General features: G+C 45.3%; 1 protein-coding gene across 2 annotated transcripts in view; it reads right to left on the reverse strand.

The window, feature by feature from the left end:
• ADK (adenosine kinase) overlaps positions 1–23,800 on the reverse strand; it is a 344,703-nt gene that overhangs the window by 15,673 nt on the left and 305,230 nt on the right. For both annotated transcript variants that reach the window (XM_054983324.1, XM_054983323.1), the window contains exon 10: positions 14,102–14,188. In XM_054983324.1, coding sequence (XP_054839299.1) covers positions 14,102–14,188 — 87 coding nt within the window. The remainder of the gene's footprint in view (positions 1–14,101; positions 14,189–23,800) is intronic.

The raw sequence follows: 23,800 nt of genomic DNA on the forward strand, positions 1-23,800 counted from the left end.
TCCCACAAGGAAACATTCAACAACTTAACATCTTGAAGTAGTCTAGTTGTATAGGATAGCACAAACCAGCCCTTGCTGCATGCACCTGGGGTACGAGGCTGGAAATTTTTTTCAGAACTGTAGACAGAACACTCTGAATGCCACACATACCTTGGTACTGATTAAAAGGTAGATTTTTTTTTAAAAAAAATAACTTTTACATGTCTATTGTTTCCCAGTACGGCTGGAATTTTAAATAGCAGATTTCTAAACAGCAGTAAAACCACATGGAAAAATGAATAGTGCCATACAGTTTCCGCATTTATCAGAATAAGAAGGATTCTCAAAATGTAACAGAGAAAAAATCTACTGAAAGCATATAATTTGGCAATATCTCATTTATGGAAGGCCAGTTACAGAGATAGAGTGGCCTCATAAAAATCAGGATTGAGACGCAGCATTTATCTTGGTGGGTTAGGGATGACATAAATTGCCCAGCGGCGGAGGGGGACACGGGCAGAGGTTTCCAACAGTCACTCCCTTCCAAGCAAAGACACAGATCATCTTGCTATTACACCAGCAAATGCCGCTCCGAGAATGACAGCACTGAAAAAATGAGGAAAACAGGTTGTCAATCAAATGCTGATGATATTAAATAGGAATTCTCATATCAAGACTTTACACGGCTGCAACAAACAGGCCGCTGAGAGTGAAATCAGAAGCGCACATCAAGTGGATCACTCCCATATTTATCTTCATTTGGAAAGAAAGAGATGATAGTTTAAGCATTCTCCCCTTCCCCCTCTACTTCATTCATGAAGATAAATTTTAGAACAGGATTCCAAGGCAACGTGGACTATAAAGTCAGATCTATTTAATTGATTCGCAGCGCCTCCTGACAAATAATGACGTATCTCTAAGCACTGTGATAATCTCAGGGGCATATTTCATGGCTGTGGCAGAACAATCTCCATCTAGCCACCCTTTTTTCAAACGTTTCAGGGGAAATGTGAAGAGTAGAAATGAAGATTCAGAATTCTCGCCAGATTTGGAGGTTTCGAATTATTCGACTTTTTACCAGAACAACGCTTACAGTCAGAAATGGTACTTCTTCCTTTTCTTTTAACTGAATTGGGAGACTTTTGATAAGCGCTTTTTAGTCCACCTTGGCTTCTAATTACATCTGTTTTACTCCTCCTTTGCATACTGTATCATTTTCTGCAAGAGAACTGTAACCAGGCTAAAGGCTGGTATTCGCATATGTGGTGGGAATGCGCTAGAGTGCAGACATTTTGGAAGAAAGTATTGGATAGGATAAAAGATAAGACAGGGGTATCAATACCAATAGATAACAATCTAATGACACTGGGTACCCTAAAGACTGAGAAAATAGAGAGTAAATATCAAGAGGTTCTCAAAGCTATGGTATTAGCTGGGAAAGCTGTGATAGTATTGGGATGGAAAAACGAGAACAAATGGACTATGGAGAATTGGAACAATTATCTCTTTGAATTTGTACAATCAGATATTGTGGCTTTATTTACTGAAGAGAAGACCTGGGAGGAAAATTAGAGTTCGATTAATAAGAAGTGGTCACCTTATTTTGACTGGATCATGGAGGAAGAAGCCAAGAAGGATATTGACTGGAAACTTTGGACCTTGTGCCCGTGGCTGAAGCAATGACAGAAGAAGATTAGGGGAGGGAAGGGAGGGAGGGGAGGGTAAGGAAAAAGGAAACCTGTATAACAATACCAGGAAGTTTACTTTGTAAAAATTTGTGTTAAAATAAAAGGAACAGGTATTAATTAAAAAAAAAAATTCTGCAAGAGAACACTAGCAGCACAGCAGGAATTTGAAAATAAAATTAATATTAAAAAATTAAATACAAGTAGTAAAACACTGAGGAGAAAAATGGCCACATGTCCTGAAAAGTAAAAAAAAAATCACTCAATTTGTGCTGTTCTCTGGTGTCTTGCAGCAGGAGGGCCTCAGTTAGGGTTGCCAGCTCCAAGTTGGGAAATTCCTGGAGATCTAGGGGGTGAAACCTGGAGAAACCTGGAGAAAGTGGGATTTGGGGAGGGAAAGGACCTTGACATGGCAGAATTCCATAGAGTCCACCTCCCAAAGTAGCCATTATCTCCAGGTGAACTGATCTCTGTGGCCTGGAGACCAGTTGTAATTCTGGGAGCTCTCCAGCCGCTACCTGGAGGCTGGCAACCCTAGCCTCAGTATCCTGGCACAGAGCAAAGAGGTAAAAATTAAGAAAGTAAAAGAGATGCGGGGGGGGGGGGGGGAAGAGACATCATTTCCTCAGAAGGAAAATAGGTTTATTACTTGGAGATATTTTTAAGTGCCATGGGCCAGGAACACAACAGCACTCCAACATGGAGTTCAGATAGAAAAGAAAAATAACTTCCCTGGATAAAACGGTTTACTCCTTTCAATTATTTCTCAGAGAAATAAAGATTTTTTTTTCTTTCCAGAGAAGTTTATTTTAAAATGTTTTTAATATTTTCAATCCCTACCTCCTGCAGGAAAATGACCTTTAAACTTTAAAATAGTCCTCTTCTTTTTACTGGTCACTTCTTTTATATGCGTACTAGACCCATTACTAAAATTATGACAGATGCAACAACTTATCAAAAGCTGTCAAATGCCACCCTATGCCAAACAGCAGTTATAGAGCCACTCTTCAATACTACTGCAAACAAAACATCACATACATGCAAATGCGATATATTGAGTGACCCTGAAACTATTTTCTAGGATGTCCCTGAGATTTATGGAATCTTACGATGAATTTCTTAATGAAAAGACCAGTGAGCTTTCCCACCTACTGATCTTCTCCTGCAATGCACAGCCACAGGCGTTTGTTCAAGGCCTCACCACAATGTGCAATGATGAAACTCAGCAGTTACCCCTTCCCCATGAATTAGATAGGCACCCTCAAACCCCCCCCCCCAATAATCTGCAATATGCTAATTAAAAAAGCTGGAAAACCAAAGTGACAAGCCATTGTGTATTAGCCATCAGTACTGTCCATCACAAAATGCCACTGCACATCATTTAATATCAGCTGTGCAATAACACACACACACACAGGTGCTGGTAGTGCCATTAAGTACCATCCAAAAAAGGACCTGGTCCTACCAGAGACCCACCAATTCCCCCCCTTGGGAAAAAGTACAACTGCTCCCAAACTCTATATCTATATTTAAATAAGCGACAATCCTCATATCCATTTTCAAATAAAGCAAGCACTTCTTTTCTCCAGGTTTTCATTGTGCAAGCCACACACTTAAGAGGGCCTCTTGTTATGAGAATCTACTTGTGTAGATCTCTGATCTATCTGTGATATACAACACTAACTTAGCCTCTTCCAAAGTACAGTGAGAGAATTTGCGTGTCTTTGTAGGATCTTCCAATACACGAACCATTACATTCTGTATACACAAACACACACAAAAACTCCTTGGTGGATTTGCCAAGATGACAGTAACTTTCATCCCTTCTCAGGAATGCAGCATTTGTTTCCAGAACCACGTGCTGATTATGGAAAGAGGCTACACATTTTGAAGGGCTTTGGGAGACAAGCTCCCTGCTTCTGCATCCTCTTTTTTGGGTTGCTCAGGAGCCAGGTGCAGCCTTAAGCTGCGCTCTGCAAATTTTCATCACAATAGTTTCCACCTTTGGGACAGTGTTGAGGGAGGAAGGAGTCATTCCCTAGGCTTTCGTATCAGTGTTTTTAATTTATTCTATTTTCATTAACAGCTGTGTTTTCTCTAGCGATGTTAAAAGCAACTCAGCACTGTGTACTGAGATGTGCACCTTTGCTGAGCTTATAGGCCATCACAGAATACTTTCATTACTAATCATAGCATACCTTTCTCACTTGTTTCTGCATCAGAAAATCTCTCCCCACCCTTTGCCCTGTCTAGGCAGAGCAGGTGAGGGTGCAGGGTTTTTTTTCAGCTGGAACGCGGTGGAATGGAGTTCTGGAACCTCTTGAAAATAGACACATGGCTGGTGGCCCCGCCCCCTGATGGCCAGACAGAGGGGAGTTTAGATTGCCCTCCGCACCACTCGGTGCGGAGGGCAATCTAAACTCCCCTCTGTCTGGCCATCAGGGGGCGGGGCCACCAGCCATGTGACCATTTTCGCCAAGGGCAATTTAAACTTTTAAAAATGCCCCCCTTGTTCCAGCTGACCCAAAGTGATGTCTTTGGTCCTGGGGATGTGCGTGCACTTTGCGTGTGCACATGTGATATCAGGGGCACCACCTCCCGCCAAGAGTTGCCCCCTGTGCTGGCAACCCACCGAGTTCCACCACCCCTTTTCCCAGAAAAAAAGCCCTGCGAGGGCATAAAATAAAGTGGGAACGTGCATGGAGGGTTATCAGTTCTTGAAATTCAAGCCTAGTGGATCTTGGACCACATCCAACAAAAAAAAAGCCCTTTCTTCATCTCAGATGAACAGTTGTTGCCTATGGTTATGAGTTCTTTATCACCAAGGTATCCACATGTTTCAGGCCACCACAAAAAATGTGACCAGCACGCAAGAATTAAAAGTGCAGGCAGAGCAGGTAAACCGAACAGGTGTACCCATCTGCAGACTGCTTGTCAGATCAGGTGCACAGCATGTTATACATGCAACAATAATATTGGGGAATTCAACATTTGGGAGTTAAGAATTAAGGAATTAAAATATTTTAGGAAGCATTCAACAGATGGGAAGCACAGAGAGTCGATTTGCTTGAGTGAGCTGTTGCAAAACGTTGCTCAGTAGAACTCACCAAAAATGCCAACTAAAGCAGAGAGTGTCCAAAAGATGGGCACAGAGCCCAAAAGATGACAGCATTCCCGCACGCACAGAGAACAAAGCACAGAACAGACAGACAGACTCCTGCAGACAGACAGACAGACAGACAGACAGACAGACAGACACACACACACACACACACACACACACACACACAGGTGCAGGGAAAGAAATCACGGTCACAATGTGGGGGATGTTATGACCACTGCTCCCCTCCCTCATGCCACATCATAAGCTAAGGGTATTATGGAAATCCTCAGCACAGCAATATCTGGACACGTGGCAAGTGGTACTACATGTTATGCCCTTGGGCGTATAACTACAAGTGGAATATTTCAGGTAGCCCTAACCAAAAGGTCATCACAAGCCATAAGACAGGTGTGCAAAAAGAGACCCCAGATTGGATCTGATCCTTCAGTCTGAGCTTCAGGCTCATTTTAATTTTCCCTTGATCATCTCGCCTAGATTCTGCCTGCGTCCTTCCATGCTCTTTGACCAAGTCTCCCTGCATAACCCCCCCCCCGGGGGGGTTGCCAAATCTGGGTTGGGAAATTCCTGGAGATTTGGGGACAGAGCCTCAGGATGATGGAGTTTGAGGAGGGGAGGGAACTCAGCAGGGGTGTGATGCCATAGAGTCCACCCTCAAAAGCAGCCATTTTCTCCAGGGGACCTGATCTCCATATTCTGGAGATCAGCTGTAATTTGGGGAGAACTCCAGGATGATGTCAGGATGACATCAGGATGATGTCCCACCAGGACAATGTCAGCCCTACCCCACTGATTCGACAGGAGACAGACTTCAGAAAAAAGTTCTATACAGTGACTTCAATGGCCTTAGAAGGGTATAAATTTGTTCAAGACTGCTGTGTCATAAAGTGATGTATTTTGGTGGTGGCTCCTTTTTTAAATTCATGGACAGAGGCTTCAAGGCCTTTACTCTGGACAAAGTCAAAGTGCTGCCTCTGGCATCACGAAGAGGCATACAGATACCCAGGGCTTTTTTTCTGGGAAAAGAGGTGGTGGAACTCAGTGGGTTGCCCTTGGAGAAAATGGTCACATGGCTGGTGGCCCCGCCCCCTGATCTCCAGACAGAGGGGAGTGTAGATTGCCCTCCGCGCCGCTGCGCGGAGGGCAATCTCAACTCCCCTCTGTCTGGAGATCAGGGGGCGGGGCCACCAGCCATGTGACCATTTTCAAGAGGTTCTGGAACTCCGTTCCCCTGCGTTCCCCCTGAAAAAAAGCCCTGCAGATACCACCTGTAAACCAATGGAAACCAAATGGAAGCTACATTGCCAAACCTCACCGTAAGCTGCAAAGGTTAAAGGCATGGCAAAAGAGATATCTTCCTCAAACCCAATCCATGGCTTTACTAACACATTCTGTTGTCACACCTAATGCACTTTTCTAGGGTGTAAACTGCGTCCTGGAGGTAGACACAAAAAACAAAGATATTTTTGAAAGAGCTCAGATCACATTCAACGCTCCAGAGCTGAAAACATCTTACCAGCTGAAAACAGGGTTAACATACCTGTAACTTATGTTCATCGAGTTCTTCTGTGCTGACACACATGGGACTGCGCAGGCGCAGGCCAGCCGCCGGAGAATTTTCTAGAGCTTCCATGGCTCCGAAGGGGCCGTTTGTCGCGCGCCTCAGCGACCGTTTTCCCGCCCAAACGGTCACGTGATCCTCCAGCGACCAACGGCCCCTTCCCTCAGTTCTCCCTTGCCGCCGCTTGACCAACACACTTCAGCCGTAACACCTTAAAAACACCAATATCCGTTACAGCCATCACAGTATTGTGCATTGGAGTTCACAGCGGGGTAGGAGGGAGGGTTGTGTGTCAGCACAGAAGAACTCGATGAACATAAGTTACAGGTATGTTAACCCTGTTTTCATCTTCGTTCTTCTGTGCCTCCACACATGGGAGTGTACCAAGCTTCACACAATAAGGAAGGCGGGGGTGAAGTCCAACACAATTTTATTGAACAAACAAGATCAACAATAAATAGATATGCATATATACATCTATGTAAAAATACTGTGTAAGGACACATAAATATTCAATATTTACATATATACACACCCCCAGGTACATATATACACACTTTCACTCAAGGGTACCCAACAGGTACGCCAAGAAAGTCATACCAAAACTCCCTCAGGAAAAAAGGGAGTGTAAGACAGCCTTGGCCACAGATACATCCTGCTCCGCATTGACATCAACGGCGTAATGCCTGACAAAGGTGTCTGCAGAGGACCACGTGGCTGCTTTACAAATGTTAATCAGGGGCACCCCCCTGAGGAGTGCCGAAGAGGATGCTTGGGACCGCGTGGAGTGGGCTCTGACATGAAGCGGGCAAGCCACCCCTGCCAGGGAATAGGCCTTGCTAATGGCCGTCACAATCCACCTAGACAGGGTCTGTGAGGAAGCCCTGTTACCCTTGTCCTTGGCCCCAAAACATACAAACAGGTGAGGACTGGAGCGGAATCCCTTCGTCCTATCCAGGTAATAGGCTAGGGCCCTCTTCAAGTCTAGGGTATGGAGGGCCTTTTCCCCCTTAGAGGAGGGTTGAGGAAAGAATGCAGGTAGTGAGATATCCTGCGAGAGGTGGAAGGCGGACACCACCTTGGGCAGGAACTCAAGGCAGGGACGCAGGACCACCTTGTTGGGATGAAACACAAGAAAGGGAGGGTCAGACCGCAGTGCAGACAGCTCACTGACCCTTCTGGCCGACGTGACGGCCACCAAGAATGCTACCTTGTAGGATAGCATATCCAAGGGGCATGTAGCCATAGGTTCAAATGGAGGCAACATGAGATGTGAGAGCACCAAGGACAGTGACCACCGAGGCACTGGCGCTGGTTCCGGATGGGTAAAGATTGTACATGCCCTTAAGGAACTGGCGGGATTGTGGGTGAGAAAACACCGTAGCACCCTCAACTCGGGTGTGAGCAGCTGATATCGCTGCCAGGTGGACCTTGAGGGAGGAAACCTTCAAGCCCAGGCCACGCAAGTGGCACAAATACTCGAACACAACCCCCAAGGGACTGCTCTCGGGCACCACTCCTCTGGCAAGTGCCCAGAGCTCAAACCTGCGCCACTTGGCCGCATAAGCGCGCCTAGTGGATGGCCGACGAGCATTCAGGAGGACCCTCTGTACCTCGTCAGTAAAGCCTACAGGGGAGGAACGATCCGCCAAGCCGTTAGGTGCAGCTTCCTGGGATCGTGGTGGACTAGGCTCCCGTTTAGGAGAAGGTCTTGCCGAGGGGGCAGACTGACATATGTCCGTTGGGACAGCCGCAGGAGCTTCGGGAACCAAACCTGCCGTGGCCAGAAGGGGGCCACTAGGATGCAGTCTGTCCCGTCCTCCTCTATCTTGCACAGGACCCTGGGAATCAAGGGGAATGGAGGAAACATGTAGTGCAAGCCCTGCGTCCACGTAAACTGGAAGGCATCCCCAATAGAGAGGGGGTCGCTCCCTGCCCTGGAACAGAACGTGTGGGCCTTGGTGGTCGCCGCAGTGGCGAACACATCTATCACTGGATGACCCCACATCTGGAAGATCGGCCCAACGCACTCTACGTTCAGTTCCCACTCGTGTTCCAGTAAAGGGACCCTGCTGAGGGCATCTGCCCGGGCATTGTCCGACCCAGCCACGTGTATAGCACGGAGCGACACGCCGTTCTTGATAGCCCACTGCCAAGTGAGTGTGGCTTCCCGGCACAGGGCCATGGACACTGTGCCCCCCTGCTGATTCACGTAGTACATGGCAGTCGTGTTGTCCGTCTGCACCAACACCTGACGATTTCTCAGCAGTGCTGTAAGAGACACAAGTGCGAAACGAATGGCCCTTAGTTCAAGCACATTGATATGGAGGGTTTTTTCCCTGTCAGACCAGACATCTTGCACAGCCACATCACCACAGTAAGCCCCCCATCCCAACAGAGAGGCATCAGTGGTAACCGTGATGTCATGGTGTTGATACCCGAAAGGGGTCCCTCTAAACAAGTTGTCATCAGACAGCCACCAGTCCAAAGAGGAGAGGATGACCCTCGGGATAGAGAATTTGAGGGACGGAGGGTGCAGTAGAGCATCATACCTCCGCACAAACCAGTTCTGGAGAGGGCGCATACGCAGCCTAGCGAAAGGCACCACAGAGGTGGCCGCTGCCATATGCCCTAGTAAGCACTGGATAGTGCGCACAGACTGGAACCGGTTCCTTTTAAACATGGACACTAGACCCCTTAGGGACCGAGCCCTCTCCAAGGGGAGCAGGGCCTTACCCTCCACAGAGTCTAAAAGCGCACCAATGTAGGACACCTTGCAGCTGGGCACCAGCTTGGATTTCTCCAAGTTGACCAGGAGCCCCAGGCGTTGGCAAGTGCTAAGTACCAAGCCAATGTCCTGCACCAGCCTAGACTCCGATTCAGCCACGATGAGCCAGTCATCGAGGTACGGAAAGATGGTACAGCCTTCTTCCCGTAGGAAGGAAACCACAGGGGCCACACCTTTAGTGAACACTCGTGGGGCAGTGGACAGGCCAAAGGGGAGCACCTTATACCGGAAAACCCGTTGCCGGTAAACAAAGCTCAGGTACTTCCTGTGCTCCTTCCGTATGCCCACGTGAAAGTATGCGTCTTTTAAGTCAAGAACCGCAAACCAATCCCCCTGTTTCAGCAAGGCGATCACAGCCGCCAACGTTACCATTTTGAATTTGGTCACCTTGAGGAAGGCATTAAGGCCCCTCAGATCTAAGATGGGACGTAAGCCCCCATCCTTCTTAGGGACCAGGAAGAACCTAGAGAAGAATCCCTTTACAGAGTCCTCATAGGGCAATTCTTCCACAGCACCCTTGGCCAAGAGCGACACGATCTCCGCATCCAGCTCGGCCATAGTGTTATTGACAGCTGTCAGGGGTGAACTGCATCTAGGCAGCTCAACGAACTCCAGCCCGTATCCCAGTTCAACAATAGTTAAGACCCATGAGTCAGATGTTATTGACTCCCACTCAGAGAGGAGTGGACTAAGTTTGTCCGAAAAGTTCGGGGATACGGCTGGCGTGACCCGTCAGTACTGCCTCCCGGTGCCCTGCTGATCCTTCTGCTGGGCCGGTTGTTGTGCCGGACGAGGCTTGAAGGGCCGACGCCTCCTCTGCTGTTGTGCGGGAGGGTAAGGCCGCTGTTGGTAGGCAGGATACTGCTGGTAGCCTGGCCGCTGTTGATGGTATCTGCCCTGGTAATGGTAAGGGCCAGATCGGGGAGCGTACCGTGACCTGGAGGAGGGCTTGTCCGCTGGAGCCAGACCCAAAGACCGCGCCGTCTGCCGGTCCTCTTTCTTTTTCTTCAGGGTCTCGTCGGTCGCTTTGGAAAAGAGCGAATCCCCCTCAAATGGCATGCTCTCCACTCTGGAACGCACCTCTTGGGACAGGGCCGTAGACCGCAACCAGGAGTGGCGCCTGAGGACCACCGCCGAAGCCATCCCTCTAGCAGCAGTGTCAGCAGCGTGGCTTCCAGCGTTCATCTGCTGCTTAGACAGCCTCACAGCCTCTGTCTGCAGCAGGGACACCACAGCCTTCTGCTCAGGAGGGAGGTCTCGTGTATAGGATGCCAACTTCTCCCAGAGGTACAGCTGGTACCCTGCCATGATGGTCTGATAGTTGGCAATCCTCAGACCTAGGGAAGAAACAATGTATTGGCGCCTGCCCATGGCATCCAGTTTCTTGCCCTCCTTATCGGCAGGTACCGAGGAGTGACCCGATCGCCTGGGGTTGAACTCCTCTGTGACCAAGGAGGAAGGTGGAGGGTGTTTCACCAGCGCCGGCCAGGTACCCTGCTTGATCTTGTAGAGCTGCTCAATCCTCTTGGATGTTGGAGGTTGATCGCAGGGCACCTGCCACACCTTCTCCACGATTTCCTCAAGACCCTCGAGCATGGGGAAGCCAACATATGCCGGGTTGTCTCCGTAAATGCGTTTGAGGAGCTTGTCCTTGGTCTGGGGAACCGCCGAGGAGATGTCCATCTCGAGAGCCTTGGCCATCCTCGCCATCTGGTCGGCGTAGATGCGGAGGTCCTCGAATGGCGAGTCCGCAGAAGGTACAAGCTCTTCAGCTGGCGATGGTTCGGACCAGGACTCCGACTGGTAGCCGCCAAAGCTCTCCACATCCTCCTCATCGGAACCGAGCCGGGATTCCGGACCCTGGTGCGGAGGGGGAGCCCACGTCGACCTCGATGTCGAAGGCCTCGGTTCCGACACGGAGAAACCTGCAGGTGCCCCTTCCCACTGGCAATGGTATGGCGAGGGGAGGTAGGAGGCCTGTCGATGTCGGGACGCAGTGGACCGGACCGATCGGACACTGTCCCCAGACCGACGTCGCTCACGACCGGCAGCTGGTGGAGACGGACGGGCAGGCGACGGACGGCTCCGACGAGGAGACGGGCTCGGTTCCAGCCTCGGCGACTGAAGAGCAGGCGATGTTCGGATCCGACGGCGCGGGCTCGGCTCCGGTCCCGAAGAGAATTCTGCGGGCACCGTCTCGAAGGCCATCGGATCCGGCACCGGCACGGAGATGTCCTCTGGCTCCGGGGAATCCAGATGAGGGGAAGGCGTGTGAGGAAGCACGATGACCTCTTCCTGGGGAGCGGGATGCGGCGACCGGTGATGTTTGGTCTTCTTCTTCTTCTTCGCCGGTTCCGAAGAAGACCTCGGAACCGACGCGCTCCTCGCCTTCGAAGGGGACCTCGGCCTCGATCTCTTAGGTTTTACCGGAATCGACCCGGTCGTCGGTTCCGATCGGGGACTCGGTAGACGGATCCTCGGTTCCGATGTCGGTCTCGGATCCGACCTGGTGGAAGATGCGCTACGGGGCGGCCGCACCGGTCCCTGCGCTGGAGAGGCCGCTCTCGACGCCGAGGCACTCGGGGGACGCGGTTTCGACCCCGACCTCGCGGAGGCCACTGAGCCAGCTCCGGAATGCCTTTCGGCAGAGGGGCTAGGGCCGGCCTTGGAGGAGGGCAACGGGGCGCCTCCGGACATGACCTTCTGCCACAGGGAGGAGTTAAGACGGGCCTTGCGCTCCTGTCGGGCCTTGCTGGTGAAGCCCTGGCAAATCTTACAGGCCGTTACATTATGGGTCTCCCCCAAACAGAACAGGCACAGTTCATGGCCATCGGTCTTGGCCATTTTAGTGTGGCATTGGAGGCAATGCTTGAAGAGAGCCTTTGAGGCCATCTTCAGGGGCACGCCAAAGGAAGGTCAACAAACAGTCCGAGTCAAATTACCGAGTCCACAACAAAGTCCAAACGAGATCCGAAGAATAGTCGAGGTCACGAAGTCCGAAGTCAAAAGCCAAGCAATCAGTCAGAATAAAGCACGAAGCACAAAAGCACAGAGCAACGAAGCTCACGTTCTCTCCAAGCGGCGGCAAGAAGAGAACTGAGGGAAGGGGCCGTTGGTCGCTGGAGGATCACGTGACCGTTTGGGCGGGAAAACGGTCGCTGAGGCGCGCGACAAACGGCCCCTTCGGAGCCATGGAAGCTCTAGAAAATTCTCCGGCGGCTGGCCTGCGCCTGCGCAGTCCCATGTGTGGAGGCACAGAAGAACGAAGATGAACAACAGCTTCTCAGAATGTATGAGGCAAAGCCTGTATTCATTCAATATAATATGGAGAAATGTCTCACTGATCTTAGCAGAATTTAATGCTGGTTTCTGGCAGTGTTTCCAGCAGGGTAACTGGATTAGGCAACAAAACCAAGGCAGAAAAGCGGGAACTGGGAAGAGAGAGGGTCTGCTTGCTTTGGATAGACATTTACAACTGCATGTGTCTTGGCTACGCAATATATATTTTCCCAATGGACGTCACTGACCTTTTTTGGACAGACCACCGTGCACCTAGCAAGGCCAAAAGGAAGTCTCCCCAGAGCCAGGGGAACAAGACAGCGGACTGGATGGTTTGGCCATTCATGACAGCCGATCCCATACAGACAGTTGTTGACTTAGTGTACATTCTGATGGAAAGACTGTCATCTTGGTCAGCCATGTTGCCTCGCCTTAATTTCCTGACTCTGTACATGCCCAGATGCCTTTGCTGCCATCTCCATCCTTCTCTCACGAGTCTCACTTTATCTGGAAGAGCAGCAGTTCCTCGGCTTATCAAGACCATTCCCTCCTCACTTCCAGGCCACTGCTCATTACACACTTCCTGCCTAGCCTTTCCCAGTGTCACCAGAGGCTCGCCTCTTTGGTGCTACCGTACTGCACTTGCTGAACTTTGCACTGTGCTGATGCCTGGCATCCTTCAGTGACCCCAGCCTTATCCCTTAACCTTCCACTGCATCAAGGTTTTCATGATTGAATTTGTCTTTGCTTTTGCAGTGCTGGATGATGGATGCATCTGAGATAAAAGACATTTCCAGATTGATGTGGGCTGCTTAATGAGAAGGTTACCTTGATAGCATGTCCAGTGAGACATTCTTTTCATTAGTCCCTGAACCCATTTCTGACACCAGCCTGACACTCTCCTATTGCTTTCCTTTGCTCCGAGCTCCCTCCTGCTACACGCCGGAACACTCCCCCCAAAGTGGCCACTTCCTCCTCCTTTGCTCTCGACACCTATGGGTGTATCACACTGTCACCCTGAATGCTCTCTTGCATGGCAGTCAAAAAGAGGACTCTGAAGATCCACTGGGCGTTGATGTTAAACAAGAAAAAGAAATACAGACATAACATCATCTCCCTCCACCTCAACACTAGAATTCAAGCCAAAACAACAACAGAAAAGTATGGTTGTGAATGAATATGCAGTAGTAGCAGACGTTATTCTAATTCTAACTTTGCAAAAAGTTAACTCTTTCTGTTTCCATATTTGCATATCAACAGTGCAGGAAACAGACGCATTAAGAATATATATGTATACATTTCAAATGTCATACTTAAGTTATTTACATACTCTTTAATATTCACTACAACCTGTTTAAAAGAACGGCAATGTGCTAACGTATTAAAGCCGGGAGGGATTCTTGAGCACACCGCACAGCATATTTGATGCCATTTGTTTATGCAACATTCTGACAGATATAATTAATCTTGTGAAAATGATGTAGATGTTGCATAATAGCATATTATCTTTAAAGGCCTCAAACACACTTCTTCCTGAGAGAATTAAAAGTCCATTAAAACACAATCTTGGATTGCAAATAAAAGCTTAAAAAGAACAAATTCACATTCTGTGCTTGAAATAAAAGAAAGTTCTCTGATGGGGGGAGAGGAAAACTTCCAAAGAAAGCAACAATCAAAGGATCAAATACCTCCTACAAACGCATCTCCAGCTCCATTGGTGTCCACAATCTCACTTTGGTCACTGATTAAGACAGGGAAAGTTTGCACATCAGTATCTGAAAAGGAAAAGAAAAAAATGCCTGTGAGCCATCCCGAACGGCAACGCTGCAGAAAAGAACGGTCACTGCCTAACAAACCCATCTCGGACACCAAAATTCACTCACAAAGCACAGTGTATTGACTCGAGTATAGATTAAAGCTTCAGGACATCCACGGATGTAATAAATTATGGTTTGAAATCAGCTGGGTAATGTGAAAAAAGCTGTAAAGAGCAAGGCCATTGCACTTTTCAGGAAGAAAAATGCTGTGAAACTAGATCTATTATGTACAAAAGGAACCTAGATACCAGATCCACTTGGTTTGATAGCCTTAACAGAAACATTTTCTGGCCTTGTTTCCAATTTTTTTTTTTGCAAGCCTGCTGCCATTCTACAGACCATTAAAAGAATAAAAGAATCAAAGAAAAAGCAAGTTATGCTTACACTGCATAGGTATAACAGGTTTAGAAAGCAGGGACTAAATATATGCTCCTAATTAATCAGCTAGGGTTTTCCAGAGAGAAATGTCATAAGGATGTGATAAAAACATAATTACCACCTTGTTAATGCGCAAATTACCACAGTAAGAGAAGCCCACACAAGTTCTGCCTTGCAGTCAATATACATTGAACAACATTGAACAAACCAGAAGATGGAACTAGCAGCACCCACGGCCACAGAGAACCCTCCTAAATGCTGGTTATTTAAGGAACTATCAGAAAGAGACTGGCGTCAAAGTATTTAGGAAGGTGGTATAAACTACTCTCCAGAGCAGGTTGCAAAATGTATCTATCTAGTGTAATCTGCCTTGAGTCTCAGTGAGGAAGTCGGACCATAAATAATATAAAATAAATAAATAAATAGTACATTTTCATCACACCCTTTATGCAGGGAAGCACAGAGAAAGGCAAAACCTTCTCAATCAAAACTCAGGATTCGGGAAAGCAGCACTGAATATAGAATCACCAGATAGATCTGAGTTTCTGTACGGTTCTGTTTGCCACTTGGGCTATCAGATGTACAAGCACAGAGCTGCCTCCAGAAGGGAATCACAGGTTGGCCCTATTAGTAAAGAATTGGAGTAGTTACCTTCCCCATGCTATACTCTCATTACTTCCCTGTACTCCCATTAATTACTGACTTGCTTATATCTTTGGTAATTCGCTAACACACAACCGGGGAATCAATGTTAAGTTATAAATAACCTTTACTATTTAATGCTATGCAAAGTGGTAAGTGCAAAATTGTGCAGTGAATACATCAATAAATAAATAAATAAATAAATACATGCAATAAATACTGTGTTCAAAGTCTGTCATCCTAATATTACAAAATTCAATAAGCTCCAATGAGCAATGTCCAATATATGAGGAACGGAGTACTAGGAGGCGCGTCAGGAGATGGATGTAATAGTTAGTGGTCCACAGTCCAAAGTTGGAACGAAGTTGCCAAAAGGCATATTGCCGACGGGCTTATGCGTGCAATTCCCAATTCCCGTTTCGTAGTATAACTTCTTCTCGGGCAATATTATACTGGATCACTAATCTTTGGTAATGGCAATTCAATAGACATCCATGTCATTGCTTTCAACACACAACCTGGCTGTGTTAGTTAAACCCTAAGGAGAAGAGTGACTGTTCTTTGGCTTGAGGTGGTGACTTGGCTGACGTTGCCACGGGAGCTATGGTTGCTGAAGTGCCCATGTAACTCCTTCTCAACAGATAAATGAGCTTATTTTAGTTTTGTAAATACAAGTCTCCTGTGATCTTCTCCCACTGGCCTTGCAAAAGCAACACTGAAGTCCCTCTGTGGTAGCCACAGGGTGTTAAGCATATCATGATAATAAAGCATATCATGCCCATAATACACATAGGCTGAATCCACACTTACCGGCATAGCGCTAAACAGTCGGAATGATAGTGTCTTCCTGGAGCGTTTTATGACGTCATCTCGCCACGATGCCGCTCTCATGGCACGATGATGTCATAAAATGCACAAGGAAGACGCTATCATTCCAACTGTTTAGCGCTATGCCGGTAAGTGTGGATTCAGCCACTATCTGCACATTCTTGCTGTGTGAAATTTGCACATGATTTCAGAGATCTTGCCAAGGCATATATCCTGAAGGCTGGCATAAGCTGCACTGTTAGGATCACTGTGATGGCAAGTTCAAATGCAGCCTTTGCAGTTTCATCTTGGAACGAAGACAGCCACCAGAGCATAAGGCGGCTTCACCAACAGGAGTAGCAGAATATTGGAGCTATTAACAGAGTGGTTTCATATCTATGTTCCCAGACCGGATAGCTGTATTCACGTTTCTCAACAGCAACAATACTTTTAGCCCTAAACAAAGATCATGCAAAATGGATAAGAAGGATCTTGATGGGGCTGAGATGTAAAATTTCCAGAAATTTTGAAGCCATGGGGAAAAAACCATCCCTGTGTACATCAGGGTGGGTGAAGAGGAATTGCGCAGGAAAGGTGCAACCCCTCCCACGGAGCATGTGTGATCTGATCTTGTGTCCCTGGGGGAATGGATTTTTGCATCTCCTTTGTATTTCTAAAAGTTTCCAAAATTAAGCTAGGCATGAAGTGTGATACACCACAAAGGAGTACGTTTTCCCAGTTTAACAAAACAGAATCTATCATTTACAACTTAGCTAGCATATACAAATTGCACTAATTGTCAAATTTATGGAATTTAAAAGTATAAATGATTTAGTTTTCCAGGAGCAAAACTGCCAATATGCCCCATACTTGAGCTGTAAACGGCTGCACCCTATGCTATCTTAGCACATGCATCTTAATTTCTGCCGTTTGATAAGTAGGAAAAAGAAAACATTGAAATCAGAAAACAAATTTTGTAGTAAAGAAAAGAAAGTATATTATTTGGACAGAAATGCTCTCATACAATAGATAGGAATATCAGCATATCTAGATATTGTTAAAGCTTATAATACTGGCAACAATAAACTCTAACAAGTAATTATTAAATATTAATAACATCACTAATGTTGTTGTCAAAATTATTCACATTTAAACAATAAACACATCCTTTAAAAAAGACTGTATCTATTTACAGTATACATTGGAATTATTGTCATAACTTTTTCATGCTCTGCTGTTTGAGTGAATAAAACCTTGCCTTATAAAGTATTTAACTCATTTTCAAAGACCAGTCAATCAATTAAATTATAGGAATTTTCCCCACGGTGTTCCCCCAAATCTCTCAGTTTTTCCTCTGGAAAACTGAAAAAAGTCTGTATTTACTTTCTTCCAAATTTGTCTGTTCTTTTCCCAGGCTTCACATCACTAGACAAGGGTCATGATCACTGGCAACGTTAATTACCTATATTTGGTCCACACCCACAGTGTCCATAATTTAAACAAATGTGTGAGGGGCAGCGGAGACAACACCTTCCCCTCTCCTTCTCAGCTCCCCCACAGGGTCAAGCATGCAGCTACCTGGCCAAGCAAGTGGCCTGAAGCACCTTAGAAAGAGCTGCACACCAGCCAGCCAGCCAGCCAGTGGCAGCTGGCCCTTTAAGAGTCATGCAACCACTGACAGCCGGCCCTTTGAAAGACAGCTGTCTGAAAACCAGCAGTTGGGAAGCTCCACCTTGGTGGCAGGGAATGGGAGTATCAAGGCAGAAATTGCTCAGGAGGCACTACTGGTTCCTTCTAGGCTGGGCCACCCCCTCCTTAAGGCTTCTGGGCGGAGGGAAGCCACTTGGCCATGTCCCAGGCCTTTGAAAGGCTTGAGGGAGAAATCCGAGGTGGACAGACCAACTCTGGCTCCCAGCTCAGAAGGGAGCACTGCTGGAGAGAGGAGGTGGACTAGGGTGGTATTCAACCCCCTCTCTGCCTGAGCCCAAGCGAAGGCACTTAAGCCAAACTGGGCTCTGGTGCATGAGGGCTGCAGCCAGGATTCCTACAAAACTGAATAATGTACTTTGTCTTTTATTGTGGCTCCCCCCTCTTCCTTTTTCTCAAATAAAAACCCATTGAAAAGACTAGTGCTGCTAACATAGCCTGGAGCTGATGGGGAAATACCTCTCACTATTCAAAATTTAATGAAATTAAAATCCTCAAATGCTGATGCTCCCATCTACAGTGAGAGCTGCTGATGCTGCTGGATCCCACTCCTAAATTCAACTGGAATCAAAGAGGAGGCGTCTTCCTGACATACAGCAGTAAACACCATCAAACAATGATTACATCCAATTAGGCTGAGCACTTTTCTTTACTGGGTCATTTACCAGTCACTCTTGCTTTTAAAAGTAGATTAAATTTGTAAACTTGCATTAAATTGCCCATGACAAAAGTATTTAGGGTAGGGCCATGAAATACCCTTAATGTTGGAGGCGGGGGGGCGGGGAGGAAAAAGTTCCATACAAAATCCACTTCCCAAACAACCTGCCGTGGATTCAGATATTGATAACTGAAGTTGTGGATAGCTCAGCCCATTTTACTTTCTTTTTTTGCCATTTACAAACCTGAATTTTGCACCAGGGATAAACATTTGGTTTCACACCTCCTTCCTCTAAACAGAGGGCTATTTAGAGCAAGCTTTCTAGCCAATGATACAGAAGACACACAATCACAGTTTGAAGACATGAAGCACATTGCACCAGATGTTGTCCAGCAGAAGGGATGCAACATGGGACCGGTATTCTGGGCAACAACTCTGTATTTCTTGCCACATTGACTTTTCCCTGACTGGTAAATATTGTCTTGATCAATCTGACGAAAGCCCACCTACTCCAGCATCCAGCAGCCGTCAGAGCGGGGATAACAGAGAGAGCTATCTCCCACAGAGCATCCCTGGAGGCAGCAGCATCCTCAGATTATACCTGCATGCATTTTTAGACGCAAGAACACCTTCAAACCTTTAATGTAACATGGAGCATTAAAAGAGGCTCCAGTACAGAATAGCATCGTGCCGCTTCAGCTTAACTTGGGAGAGTGAAAAAGTCCATGAAATATGTGGTGGGTACCAAGAGGGAAAATGTCCATGCATGCAACACAGCATGCACTCGTGCACACGTGCAAAGTGGCCCTGATCCAGAAGAATTCCATACATGTAACAAGGCTTCTGAAACCCCTCTTTCTAAAAGCAGTCCTCCACACTTCCCTTCTAAAATGGGGGGACGGGGGGGGGGACTTCAGAAATCAGCATGAGGAGCTGGTGTCTGGAAAAAAGTGAGAAACTGCTCAGGACACACCACCAAGGAAAAGGAAATTGATTCCTAAAGGTTCTTCTTGGAGAAATTCAGCTAAGAACCAACCCTCAGTTCTGGCCTCGCTAAATCAGCTGAATCATTCGGCTAGCCTTAGCGACATGGAATTAATTTGGAATTATCTTTGAGTGGGTGCTGAGGCTGTTTCGGGATAATTTTTCAGTTTGCATGCCTCTTTACCCTGCTAATGACTGAAGTCGTGATTATAAGGAAGTATCATATGCTGGGTTTTATCACGCTCAGTTTATGATATTCTCTAACAAGGCTTAATAGGCTGATTTGACATTTCCTTCCACCCAGTGTAACACAGGAACATTCACATGTTACCCCTCTTTCACAGTGTGTCACAAAGAATGAGAGTTGTATTTCTAATCCGATTAGTCTTGCTGTTATGTTTAATGTTTTTCATTTGAGCATGGGGATGCTGGTTATTTTGATCAAAATGGTTGTTGATGCTGCCAATTGTTTTAGCAATGCTGCTGCTATTTTTTCATTTACATTTTACATTTATGTTGTACTTTACTGTATTTGGTTTTTAATATTGTGAGCTGCCTTGGACTTATCCCAGGAAGAAGGGATAAAAATCACTTAACCAAGAAAATGCACAAAACTGCACAGGCACCACCAAGGGTTTGCAAAACAAGAGACCATGTGAAATTCAGCCCTATCTGGGTGACCACTTTGCTTCAGTAACAGTCCACAGAATGAGGCCCAGGTACAGAAGCTTCTGAGAGTGGCAAGAATGTCCAACTTCACAGGAGATACAGTTCAAAGATAACAACAACATTCGATTTATATACCGCCCTTCGGGATGACTTAACACCCACTCAGAGTGGTTTACAAAGTATGTCATTATCCCCACAACAAAACACCCTGTGAGGTGGGTGGGGTGTATTGGGAAGAGGGAAGTTTTTATCAATTTTAAGAGGATACTCAAATACAGGTATCTTTGCATGGTGTTTGAAGTTATAAGATAATTAGCTAGCCAAGAATGTGCAGCCTTACCAAGTAGAACAGCTAGCTACTGTTAGAAGAAGCTTAAAAAACCTGAAAATATAGGAAGCTGAACTGATCAGGACTTTCTTCTCAGAAGGAGCTCCTTGCTTGTGACCTGCTTATCTTTGGGTATGATTTTGTTTTGGACTCATATAACTGCTCTCCTTTCATTAACTATTTAGCAGTAATGGATGGTATTATTTTGAGTTAATCTATATCAAAAATACAAATAGCTATGTTGCAATAAAATGATACATGGAAGCAAAGATTCTCTAATAGTATTACTTGTATACTACACTCATAGTGAACTAAAAATATGTTGAGGTGTACCTCTTGCCTGGAATTAAATGATCTAATAAGGAAAGCTAACTAGATGCCTATGGCTTCTTATATGGGAACCTATATCTGATTCAGGCCTGAACAGAGTAATCCAGAACAGAATAGTATACAAAAAATTAATAAAAATTGTACAACATGGTGTCAACATTAATATGGGATGTAACTTGCCAGCCCTACCTGAAACTGTTTTGCTATCTTACTGTCCAATGTTGAATTGTGGTAGCACAGTGGTTAAGTAGTTTGGCTGTGAATCAGTACTATACTGGTTCGAATCCCATTACTGCCATGAGTTCAGTAGGTGGCCTTGGGTAAGCCACTTCTCTCAGCCCCAGCTCCCCAGTTGTATTGTGGGGATAATAATAACACTAACTTGTTCACCACTCTGGGTGAGGCACTAATCTGTCTAGAAGAGAGATATATAAGCGCTGTTGTTGTTATTATACCTGCTCGATACAAAGACTGACAATGACAAAATAGGAGACCTGTACAACCTACTGAATCCCTTTAGACTTTCATCGTTGCTAAATAAACATTGGACAGGCATTTAGGGAATTACCAAATGTCAAAAAATATCAGATCTTGAAAGTATGGATTTGCTGGAACCACTTCTTGCTCAGAAAGATAATCCACCACTGGGAGCCAAAATTCTTGGAAAGACCTTTGATATGTTTCCAAATTTAGCCTAATTGAACTACTAATAATTCTGCTTTGAATGAAATGCTCCCACAAGCCATTATGCCACATTTGTAATGTTGGGCCCTGTTTCTCCTTCCATTTTATCACAATTGCGATTCTAGCAATGGCTAGAAGAGTTGTAATTAATGTGGTTTTTATTTTGGACCAATTCAACATTGGACAAGATAGCAAAACAGTTTCAGGGAGGGCTGGCAAGTCACATCCTGTAATTTTCTTTATCGCCAATAAAGAAAATTGCTGGATAACTGGGCAGTGCCACCAGCAATGTAAAAAATCACCCACCTGACCACAGTCCTTCCAACATTTAGGGCTAACAGGTGGATGGATTCTACGAAGCCTGGTAAGTACCATTTGTTTAAAACCTTAAACAAATTAAAATGTATGCTGAAATTTTTTTTATTTATAATTTGGAGCATTCATAATTTTTGGCCATTCAGTTCCCGGGATTCTGTGTTGGCAGTCCATTTGCCAAAGCACTTGGCAATTCATCCTTTTTTCTGTTTTCTGCTTTCTGGAATAAAAAAGCAGACACCAAATTGCTCTGGCATCTTGCAGTACAGAATGTGGGGACCCCAATCCAATTCAGCAACAATCAGGGAGAATATTCAAAAGCACCAGCTTAAGATGGGTCATGCAGAAAGCACCCGAGTTTAAGCTTGCAGACTAGGACTCTCTTTAATTTTTGTACAGCACCTAGCACTTGAGGGTACTTTATAAACATAAACAAATGATGTGTGCTGTGAGGCTTTGTGAAAATAATTTGTGATAAAAGTTAAGATGCAATAAACTTGATTATGTGACATCATGAAATTGATGATATATAATCCGGATTTCCCTTCACATGTCTCAGAAACGTAACTCAAGTGATAAAGAAATTACAATCTTTAAAAAAGAATGCTGAAAATTCATTTTGTAATGTCTTATTTTTATTTATGGTTTTTTGCAACCAAGAAAGCTAGAAACGAACAAAACAAAAGCTTGGATTCTCAAAATTCTGCTAAGAGTCCCCAGGCCGAAAGAAAGGCCTGTGTGTCAGACACTGTGCTGATCTCTGCTATGGAATTACATATTTTAAAAACCCTTCATCTGCTCGTTATCACTTATATGTTAAGAAAAATTAGAGGGTTATAATCTTTTTTTGGTTGCACCAACTTCTCCCTCAGGATTTGTAGCCTTTAATTAAGATCTCCACAGTCTACTATTTTTTGCTGCTTCAAAGAACCAGAGTTTGCTTACTAAGTGGGTTTTCTTACGACTCGAGTAGCTTTTATTTCTATTTGAAACAGAAGAGGATGTGAGCACAATGAGATCTGAAATTTGCGCTAATCTCCAAGGACTAGATTCAGCTCTCAACTATATTAATCACAATATGGAGTAAATCGTACCGATTCAAAGGAATTATTTCCTGAATCATAGAGGCAATAAGAAACAGAGAAGGATCTGCCCCTCTAAATGAAAGAAATTTATTCAACCTAAATTAGTTGTTGATTGTTCCTTTGATAATTAAGTACACAAGTCTATGATCCTTTTAGGATCACCTAATTAGTATCCAAATTATTTCACTTAATTGCTGCTGTAATTGGAATGTATAGGATTTACCTCCTTTCGAAATAATTACATGCACATTTTAGTATAAATTATGTAACACTTTATTTAGTTTATAGATTATTTCCCACATATGGAACACAACTCATTAGGATTCTTGTAGTTATAATCACAGTTTTGACAGACATTATCTAGCAAGGGCTCCTTGCAAATATTTATGGATTTGCATAGCAAACCCTCTCAAAGCACGACTGTGGGATAAAGATGCTCATAAATGTAGCCCAACAGGACTTCATAGCAAACACACACAATAAAAGGCACACACTTTAAAGTAAAACTCTGATGCTGTAACAATCTGGCAGCTCAGTACAACAGCTATAAATTAAAAATGTCCATTCTTCACATTTCCAGAACATTGTCAAGTTTATGCTACTGCATGCTATTTTAATTTATTCTTTTAAAGCTTTCTCTAAAGACTATCTGTTTCTTGGTATTAAGCTTTACTTTTTGACCTTTGATGGTGTATTCTTTTTTTCTGTTAAAATACATATCAAATCTAAATAGCATATTAGAAAAACATGAGTTAGGAACATGCTGGCAAAAAGACAAACATTAAATGCTTGGGCACATTATGAACATTTTCCTGCTTGCAGCCACTAATTATTATGAATGGAAAGAAGACAGAAAATAGAAATTGATTTAGTGCATAGATAAAGGGCTAAATTATCTGTATGCTTGCACAGGGGGAGACAGCGGAAATCAATGGGGCTGTATGCATTCATTTATAGATGTGGTATATTCAGTTTGACTTGGT

This window comes from Eublepharis macularius, chromosome 6, assembly GCF_028583425.1.
Source record: "Eublepharis macularius isolate TG4126 chromosome 6, MPM_Emac_v1.0, whole genome shotgun sequence".
Taxonomy (NCBI): Eukaryota; Metazoa; Chordata; class Lepidosauria; order Squamata; family Eublepharidae; genus Eublepharis; species Eublepharis macularius.